The following is a 10850-nucleotide window of genomic DNA, read 5'->3' as shown; positions in this document are numbered from 1 at the left end:
TGCCAAAACATTGTATATAGACACTGGGCTTCGTCTGATCGATTTTGTCCTTTAACTTTTGTAAATATTTGTCAATAATAGTCTTAACAACTATATCTAGTCATGTATCTTACCTTATGAATTTTCGATTAAAAAGGGACTGAGTGGCTTTGAAAATCCTTAACTGCCTCATAACTTCTGTTTTCAACGTGGCCTCTACGGTTAATCTAAGCAAAGTCCCGGAATAACAGGAGAGACTTCACAAGCATCCAGACAAACGAACACTTGTCTGATTTTGGCACTAGCGACTATTTAATACCATCATCAAAACGGAGGTTTTATGGACAAAATATCATTTTCAAACAAAAATACCTCTATGGCGTTGTATTTGCAAGATAGAATATAGAGTCACAGATCGCTATGTACCATAAAATCTTTAAAGATTTTACTACCATTTCAATGTGTAACGGAGACGTAGCTATGCATATTGTAGAGCACCATCTCTCTTCTACAATGGATTTAAGTGGTGATGGTACAGGAACTGGTCGCTCACATAAATGCGTTTGGGCCCCGATGAAGACCAATATCTAACTCTGTGCCAAATTTGAATTGTTACAAATTTGAAATCCAGTACGATTTGCATTAAAGCGTAATAAACATCTATACATCCATACAATTTATCTCTCAGTTCGGGTTAATCAATTATTATAAAGATTATGAGGAATAGTTATTGAAATATTATTAAAAGTCACTTTTTAATCGAAAATAATTATTATTAAGTCGAATTTTATATATTGTAGAGTTAACTGCTAAAAGTATATATCTACAAAAAGACTGATTATATTATTCATTTTAAATAAAATTGTTGTTCCGTTTCTATACAATTTTGATCTAGATATGAAACAAATAAATGTTAGATAAAGAAATGTGTTTTTATTTTTCACTAAATTAAAATTAAAAATAAGGTTCTGAAATCTTTTGAAGAGGCTTATTTCCAACTGTATGACGTGTAGGCGATTATTTACCTGATGGTCCTCATAGCGACAATTTTCAGCAGCAAAAGGACGTTCTTAATGCGTTTGTATTTTTTTTGTCCCTAATTCCATTTACAGTGCGTAGGAAATACATACATGTATAGAAAAGCAAATGCCATGGACTACCATCAATTATGGAACTAAAGAGTGAAATCATAATTATTTCAAAACCATAATATGTAATAATTCTAAATCCATTTTTGATTTCCATTCTCAGGTTTCTTTTTTGAAATTTACTCATGAGTAAAAATATAATAATGATAATTAATCATTTATTCATGTCCGAACGCACTTCAATGATGACAATCACTTAGGCATGCTTAAAGAGAAACTGGAACTGACTCATTTAAATTTATTCAACATTTAATCACATTTAGTATCGTCATCGACGTTTTTAAAGAATAAATAAATGATATGTTTAAAACACCCGGGCCATTCATAAAACAGTCCATATAAAATTGTGGACCATGATAGCAAAAATTCATTGAAAATATTTCCCATCCTTGCGTCCTATTAAAATCACTGAGTAAATCACCACAGTAAGAAGATTTGCTAATTCGTTTAGCGTTCTCTAGTATCCTCTGATAGAGTCTCTCCTCAAACTGAGACTTCGAAGATAGCACCAGGTTGCAGCTTTCTGAATGGTAAGCAGACTTGTCGAACTAAATCTGAAAAATAAAAAATAGAAATAATGTAGCAACTACATATGAAGCTAGATACAGTTCAAAATGTAAGGGGTAAAAAGACTTGCGATAGAGATGGTATATATATTTTACGTCCGTTTTTTAGATAAACGAACCGCAAGTATGAAACAAAAAATGAAAAGCAAAATCAAACTTACCCTATGTTAAAAATTAACGAGTGATGATAAATTTAAAACTTAATTCGACAAACTAATATTTCAAATTCAAATGATATTAATGATTAAACATGTTCGTTTCTGATCAAATTCACCACTGAAATGACTATATTTGTTTTGGTAACAGTTTATATGCATTATTTCCAGACGTCCATGTTAAGAACCACCTTATATATTATGGTTTAGCTCAACCGTACTTATATGCTATGACCATAAATAGTCTGATATAAGTTTAGTTTTTACGAAGCACTAAGAATAGTATAAATAAATAAATGGTAAATTAAATGACTTTAATGTATTTTTACACTAAACATTTATTTTCATCATCATCGGCATTGCCTTTTCCCAACTATGTTGGGGTCGGCTACCAGTCCAACCGGTTTCAGCTAAGTACCAGTGTTTTACAAGGAGCGACTGCCTATCTGACCTCCTCAACCCAGTTACCTGGGCAACACGATACCCGTTGGTTAGACTGGTTGTCAGACTTTGCAAGCTTCTGATTACCTGTAACGACTGTCAATCTAGGAATGAAAGCCGGGACCCACAATTTAACGTGCCTTCCAAAACACGGAGGGACTCGTTATGACAAAGATGGTCATCCAAATGGTAAAAATGTATTTTTGTCTTTTCTATTCTGGTTTTTGCTCAACTTCCAGAGCATATATGGCCAAAACGTATATGGTGGCTTGTTATTATTATCGCTGATGTCCAATAATAATATCTTGTTTCCAATCTATATATAAAGAGTTACACGAACAAATATTGTCATCTCGAGTCACCATTGAGTGGTACATTTGAACAAAAACCAACATGTATTATTAATTAATATTTTTTGACTTAAAATTCATTAGAAATCGTTTATTTTAAAAGGTGAATTTGGTGTATTGGCGTACATACGTACTAGGTATGTGCTTTTTTTATTTCTTGTAAATATACCTGTTGTATGAATAGGGATGATGACTGGAAATAAAATATATTATTAGTCGTCCATAAGATAAGTATATAAAAGTTATTAATCACGTATTTTTTCACATCTTGAGAATCACGCAGACAAAGTCGCGGGCAACAGCTAGTAAAAAATACAAACTGCTTAATTGATAAGGACTTGTGACGTAACGACTTCGCACGTACGACACGTATACGTTCAATTTATTGTTGTTTGATCGATTCGTATTTTGAAGGACAAAAAAGAAAGTATTATATACGGTTAAATATTATTTTTCAATGTCTGCCCTTCCGATTCAAAACAAATGCCTTCATCCCTATTCGGTACAAGACAGTTAAAAAAACACTCACCCCTTAGATTCAAATAGTATCTGACTTTTAATTCTTATTTTTGTATTATTTATTTTCGTTATTACAGATTTCAATCGACCAGTCTACCACCACCACTACCACCCAGCGAAAGCTGCAGCTAATTGCAATTTTAGACGCTTTATATTGAGGAGACTCCTACCAAAAAATACTTCTTACAGCACTCCAACAAAAAACAAATTTCTAACAAGTCTTAGGAATCTAAAGACAAAGATGTCCAAAATCGCGGGTATATTTTTCACAGCTGTTTCCACATTATTCTCTTTAATATGGAATACTATGAAATCAATGGTGCGAGACATAGTTAATGCGGTGCTAATGAATAAACGAAAATACATACTGTCGTTGCTAAAAAACAAAGTAAGATTTGTCTTGGCTTTGCCCAAATGGTTGCAGAAATTCGTATTTGAGTTATTTAAAAGGGTTACTTCTGAAACTAAAGTAAGTTAAGTATGTACTGTATGTAAATCATCATGAACCAGTTTGTTTCTTTTGCATATACCTATGGTAAACTGGCATAAAAGATTTTGTGAAGAGAAATAAATGACTATTAAGAGTATCTTTTTATTCACGTAATTTCAATGGAATATGGTAATGTTCGTAAGGGTACATGGGACAGACGTCTGACAACCAGTCTTACCAAGGGGTATCGTGTTACCCAGGTCACTAGATTGAGGAGGTCAGATAGGCAGTCGCTCTTTGTAAAACACTGGTACTTAGCTGAATCCGGTTAGACTGGAAGCCGACCCCAATATAGTTGGGAAAAGGCTAGGCCGATGATGACATGGGACAGAGGTCCAACACAGAGACGTATAATAGAGTTTGAATCAAAAATATGATGGAGCATCTATCAGTAATTATCTTTCCCCAATTTGTAGAAAAACAGAAATAAAAAAGAAATGTCTTAAAAATTACGGCTACTGTTCCTCTGATTACATATGACTAGTGGTTGTGTTGTGTGTCGGAACATGCGGCTCGTTCGAAAATTGTTGGGTTGGTCGACACTTGCGTGCAGCATGCGAGCAAAAGCTTGCTCAGATCGATCTGGTGCTTTGCTAAAAAGGCCAGTCCAAAGAAATATCTCCCTCGATTTGGAGATGACTTTCTTAAATCGTTGGCACTATGCCTGTAATGATAAGGAGAAGAAAATAAATAAACAGTAAATACATTTTTAAAACTTCGCGAAAACAATCTTCTTATTGTAGAGATGGCTCTACGCCGCGTAAAAAGACGTGTTGAGCCCATATTTGAAAAATAAAATGTGAATACACACTCATTTTTGAACGTTCTGGAGAAGAGTCTGGAGTCCATCACGACTGGAGAGATATAAAGCATAGAACTCACGTTTTCACTTGACTTCCAAAATACGATATAACGAATACGGCTACGAAAATATTTCTAAAATACACAATATACAAAAAATCACGTGATTGGGATCGAACCCGAGACCTTGGACTTGTCAGTCCTGGTATCTTACCACTAGGCCGTTACAGCTTCATTTTACTATTGGTAATGGTCCTGGAAGCTTAACAACGCCTTTTAAAATAATATTATAACAGTCAAGTCATATATACTTTAGTTTAATGGAAATATTCTTCTTTTGGGTATTGGTGTATAAATATTTGCCCCTGAGCAACATGTTACGTGGTTAGGACAACAGACCAGTATTTATTTCAGTGTTTAACTTTTATTTTTCCTCATTACCCCTATAAATGTAATATTATAATTAAATAATAAACCGAAGATGGTATTCTGAAATGTTGATGAGCTAATTATGATTATGATTGACGACCTCCGTGGTCTTGTGGCGTACGCACCGGTTTCAAGGTGTCGCTAGCTCTGAGGTCCCGGGTTCGATCCCCGGTCGGGTCAATGTAAAAATTCACATTTCTACATTGTCTCGGGTCTGGGTGTTTGTGGTACCTTCGTTGTGTCTGAATTCCATAACACAAGTGCTTCAGCAACTTACTTTGGGTTCAGAACAATGTATGTGATGATGTCCGCATTTATTTATTAAAGTATTAAAAAATAGGTATTGTATAGGTAGTCCGAAACCAAAAATGAGAAGACGCCAGACTTGGGAAAAGCTTTCCATCTCGAATACGGGGTAAAGTAAGTTTTAGTGTTTTCTACAAATTGTCTTCCGTGACATTCTGTCTAAAAAATAAAAAGAAATATTCGTCTGTTTCATTCTATCCTACACCTCTGTAACCCATAAAGTTGCCTCAATCGTCTAGGTAGTTCAAAAATCTTAATTTAAAACCCATGTCATAAATTCTTTAACGTTTCCTCTACTTTCATTTCTCAATAGATAAAAACAGTGCCGTCATATCTATTTTTAGAACTGCCTTTTTGAGCGTGCTGTTCCTTTTTTTCTTTACCGTTCTGGTTTCCCCCAACGTCGGAGTACTTATGGTCATAGCATATGCGTAAAGACGACTTATGGCGAACGTCTGAAATTGACAATCATTATCACTCCGTATATAAAGGGTCGCCAGGATAAATATAGACAATTCAGCGGTACATGTCATTATAAACTAACATGTTTAATTAAATTAGTACATTGTGAATTTAATACTTTTTACTTTTAACTAATAAAGTTGGTTTTCGACTTTTCTAATTATAGGTACGTGTCTTAAATTGTTTTTTTTTTAGTAGTCTATTCAATAGCGATACCTACACAATGCTGATATAGTTTACTATTTCACATCTTCTTTCACAAACTTTCATTCATCATCCCTAACCTTTGCCTTTGCTGTTATTAGTAACTTTTGTAATCATATTTCGAAAACGATTCTTTTTTGGAAAATATTTTTCTGTTTGCTGATGAACCGAAGACGATATTATTAAAATGCTTGCGATATTGTGAACCTGTGTTATTTTTTCTTCGCTTTTATATTACGTTTTACCGTGTTGAAGCATTAATTTTTAATTCATTTGTGACTAAAATGTTAAATTACGTATTAAGGTTTTTCAGATACCTCTACCTGCATTTAAACATATTTTCCTTGCTCCAGGTATCAACTATCAGCCTTTCATACGAAAACCTGCAACCAGTTGCGATCTTCAAACCTTCAATTTCTGTAGAGATTGCTACCAAAGGCTCACGTTTCAGAATCAAGGAAGTTACCAAGATTCTTACTAACCTTCAGATCTTTCACCACGAACTAAGCAATAATGTGTCTGTCACTCATTAGATTTATCTATGAAATAATATGGAATATTGTGATATGCGTAGTAGGGATAATTCTATGGCCAATTTGCTTTTTGCACGGACTTATTATCAAATGGGTAAGGTGCATAATAGCAGAAATATTCAGGATTGTGAAAAGGATTGTCATGACGGTAATTTTGAAGTTGGCAAAAATAATATTTTTACGGATTTATAATAAACCCGGGATTGTAAGAAATTTCGTTTTAGGGTATTTAGATAAAATCAATTTTTGTTAGATTTTTCATTATTATAGATAAAAAAAAGATAAAAAAGACTATCTCGTGACTTTGGTTTAACTGCAAAAGTTTGTTCGATCTCCAGGTTACGCTACTCTAGACACAATCTGTTCGTTGATGGGTGACAATCGATGTCACGATAAATCCTTCCATGTTTCGGCACGTTAATTGTGGGCCCTGGCTGTTATTCAAACACCTTTGACAGTCGTTACTGGTAAACTTAAGTCATATATTGTACTCAAAGCATCAGTTTCTCATAAATCGTATCATTGTTCATCTAGATCTGCATTTAGATTATTATGGTAAAAATAAATTCTACAATAAATTATATTACTATTTGTATCTTTTAATTCATAGAAGGAACCCGGTTATTAAACCGCCTGCATGAGAACTCAGTTCCAACAAACTGAGGTCTTGTTGATAACCTAATTCTAGTGTTAAAATAAATAAATTCATTTATTTCTTGCAACAACATTGGGAAAAACTAAATATAACATGAAATATATAAAGAATTGTACAGTGGCATTAGAAATGCGATCGATCCCTGCTTAGGACAAGCATTAGTGTGATGCATGAATGTTTGTCCAGAGTCTGGGTGTCTTTATGGGTGACTTGAATTTTAGTATAACCCCTCACGACACAAGGATTAAATTTCTTAACGCGGGAGTAATAGAGTAGTTTTTTATATAAAAATCGATTTTTTGGACTATCGAGATGTCAACTATTTATTTTCATGTTTATAGGGTAATATAAAAACCAGACGTTATGCATCGAGCATTAAAAATAAGGAGAAAATAAAACATACGAATATGTATAAATTTCTTTAATAAAATTGTATAATTTAAATCTATGATAATAAGATACATTTATTACAGGAACTTCGTTTTTTTATGCTATATTATTTCTTATACTTACCTAAAAATAAATATAAAGCTTTTTACAATATCAGTTAGACTTACTAGCTAGTTTTTAGTACTTCATTTTTTTTCGTATTTACAATTTTTTTAAAGCTCTATATGGAAATGAATTATTTAATTCAAAAGAAATTTATCTAAAAATCTCGAGATAAAACAAGGTCCACCCACTCAACATGATCGACAACATTAGTATAAATCCCAGGAGAGCCTTTTGTCCCACAGTGGCTGTTCCCCGCACTTGTCACTCCCCACAGCTCAATCCTATCCCTGACTAAAACTAAAGGACCTCCGGAATCACCCCTGCAGGTATCAACACCTTCGACCCCTCCTGCGCAAATAGCGTGATCCGGGACTTTGAGATTTTTGTAAGCTGCCTGACAAGCAGATTTTTCCCAGTACGGCAAAATAATAACCTTCTTTGTTGAGCTGTAGTATCCTTTGGCGGGAATCTCTCCCCAACCTGAAGCTTCGAAGATGGAGTCTGGCTGCAGCTTACCGTATGGTAGGCAGACTGGTCGGATGAAATCTGGAAGGAAGAAATTAAAATCAAAACCTTTTCTACTCTGCACTTTCTCTTAATTGATCGATCCAAACGTGGAATGGATGGAAGGGATAACAAAGTAATAATATATTTCCTTTGAGTAAAGTAGGTACACCACAAAATTGAAGGCTTTTTTTTATTTTTATAAAAAGACTCCCGCACTTAATGAATTAATCCTTCTATCGCAAAGAGTTTCACAAACCTTCAAGTCACATGCACTAAGACACCCAGACTCAGAACAAGCATTTGTAGATCACACCAACGTTTATCGTACGCGAGGATTGAAATTCGGCTATCCTTTCAGGCACATCAACTTTTGAACTAACAATTTTTCATTAATATTGTTTTTTTTCCTCTGTGACTTAGCTTAATATATTAAGCCATAGATATCAATGATCCCTTACCAGTATAAGGTGCATCTTCAGCCAGCCTCAGAACAGCGATGTCATGGTCCTTGCCGTCGTAGTCGGGATGTACGACAATATCGTCCACATCAATCCTCACAACTGGATCATCACAAACATCAGCCACACAGTCTTCTGGACTTGATAAGTCGTATTCTCCTAAACGTGCCACTAGCCTGGAAAGAAAAGAAAGCTTTATTAATATGTGAAGATGGTTCATTTTTATTTGCCCTTGTTATGAGAACCATTTATGAAAAGTGACAAAAGTTAGAATACAAAATGTATACGACCTTTTTCGTCGAAGCCAATCATATATCCGCATAGCTATAGATTTATTCTTAAAGAAACATAACTTTCTTTAAGATAAAGATTTCATTCCCAAAAAAACTGATGCTTATTTAGTATGAAAAACCCAAATATTTTTTACTTTGGGAGTAACAATTTTGTATAAATGCAAGCATAGATGTATAATTCATTTGGTTTTTAAGAAACCATCATCACTCTTGATCTAGTTATTCTTCCCACGAAACCTGACCCATACATAAATTTCATCATTCAATGCTTAGCAACTCAATCTGGAAAAACCAATGCCTACAGAAATGCCAATACAAATTACAGTATAAACGTAAAACAAATAAACTAATGAATTAATAATATTATTTAATAAAAGGGAATTCCTGATGACGCCACAATTCTATATAAGTATGAAAATTATTACGTTTGACCCAAAGTACCTATGTAATGTAGGTTAATAACCTAAATATCAACAATATTCAGCAATGTGTTGTTTATTCCAAATATGTATAACAAATATGAAATGTTAACTAGGACTAATGTTATAATTAGTCATTAAGGAATAAGTTCTTGGTATACAAGGAATCTAGGTATAAAAACTGATTAGCCAGTGGAAATTCCGATTGTAAATGCGGTGGCTTCAGACTAAAGTAAACTTTATCGGCAGAAACAGGGCAAAATTGATAATTAAAACACAAAATGAGTACTCAAAAAACAATTTTTCCTGTTCCGACGGAACTCTCGCCTTTGACCAGTCGTATCAGTTTTTTGACCTATCTCGATTTTTTTCCTAAAATAAATAATTTTATTTTTATAGGAGAAAATTATGAACATTCGTCTAATATATATACCTGCTAAACTTAGGGGTCCTGATACAATGTGCTGCGGTTATGACGTGTCTGCTGTCGATCAGGGTCGCAGCACATCTGAGGTCAATCCTGTTCTCGCCGCGCCAGTATTCCAAATAGACCAGCCACGGGTTGTGGTGGATCAAGTTGGTGCTGGCTTCAACACCGCATTTGAAACCTGGAAATAAGGAAAAGATTTTAGTAAAAAGTTTATGTACTAAGAAGTTTTTAAGTTTTTTTGGACTTGTTGGAGCAAGATGCCTATGCATGGAGTAGTGCGACGTCTAGCATTCACAATGGCTACTGCCTACTTCAAGAAATTTTATCCAAGATAATGTAAGGGCAAAAGTATTTCAAATCAAATCATTTATTCAAATTTTCTCAGAGGTCAATTTACAGTAAAACCTGGTTAAGTAATTTTTATTACTGTCTAAACTAAGAAACCTTTATTTCAACCAAAAAAGTGCTTCCATCATGTTAAGGCCAAATACTCAAACTTCACCTTAATTTAAGCCCATCATCTTTAAATAAAAAAAGTGTCAATTGGTTAAGCCTCCAAAAAGCATTGAATACTATTAAATACCATTACAATAACGTCACTATTTCATTCATAACAATACTTGGTGATTAATTCACATACCATGTCTTACTAGGGTCATTGATACAACAACGTTACTCACTGAACTATGATGCAATGGTGTAAACAAATTGGATACGTAAATTACAATAAAGGAATTCCAGAGATATACAAAAATAGAAAAAAATATACAATAGTTAGTAATACTAGAATAGTGTGATGCGATGATGAAGAAATTGAAAGGGATCGCCATTTAACTGAACCCAAGCTTATGGTTGGTTTCAAATGTCTTATTTTTTAGGAGAGTATTTTGGCAGAAATAGAGAAAGAATATTAAGGCATAGAATCATACTAAAGGGACTCCCTTTCAGTAAAAAGGTAAATAAAATTGTATTAATACTAGTAGGTATAACACAATGAGCAATGCATTGGATGGGATAATAATGTGGCCAATGATAAAAACTCAGTTGATGTGTTCTCAGATTGTGTTCCAAAAATGGTTAAGATCTATTGTCTATTAGATGATTGGAAAGTACAAAAACAATGAGAGTAAAAAAAATATTTCTATTAGATTAAGTTATTACCAAAAAGTTGATTAAACTGAATAAAAATGAACAAAACAGAAAGTATGAA

The 10850-nt window shown here is 33.7% G+C and overlaps 1 protein-coding gene across 1 annotated transcript; it reads right to left on the bottom strand.

Annotated features, from left to right (window-relative positions):
* Positions 1-7642: 7642 nt before the first annotated feature.
* On the bottom strand, positions 7643-10088 carry LOC113499573 (CLIP domain-containing serine protease B15-like). The gene is made up of 3 exons (XM_026880087.1): positions 9644-10088; positions 8476-8674; positions 7643-8125 (listed from the first exon to the last, which is right to left on the bottom strand). The coding sequence occupies exons 1-3, from the start codon at positions 9907-9909 to the stop codon at positions 7688-7690; spliced, it is 903 nt and encodes a 300-aa protein (XP_026735888.1). The 5' UTR covers positions 9910-10088; the 3' UTR covers positions 7643-7687.
* Positions 10089-10850: the final 762 nt, after the last annotated feature.

The sequence above is a fragment of the Trichoplusia ni genome, chromosome 12, assembly GCF_003590095.1.
Source record: "Trichoplusia ni isolate ovarian cell line Hi5 chromosome 12, tn1, whole genome shotgun sequence".
Lineage (NCBI taxonomy): Eukaryota > Metazoa > Arthropoda > Insecta > Lepidoptera > Noctuidae > Trichoplusia > Trichoplusia ni.
This window is presented reverse-complemented; position numbering and strand designations above follow the sequence as displayed.

What these genes read in the sequence shown, in the direction of transcription:
- LOC113499573 (XM_026880087.1), bottom strand. Translation starts at nt 9,909, where the DNA reads ATGCATAGGCATCTTGCTCCAACAAGTCCAAAAAAACTTAAAAACTTC. An exon ending in AGGACCCCTAAGTTTAGCAG is followed by an intron (nt 8,675 to 9,643) that starts GTATATATATTA and finishes TTTTCTTTCCAG; the next exon opens with GCTAGTGGCACGTTTAGGAG. An exon ending in AGGGATCATTGATATCTATG is followed by an intron (nt 8,126 to 8,475) that starts GCTTAATATATT and finishes ATCAATTAAGAG; the next exon opens with AAAGTGCAGAGTAGAAAAGG.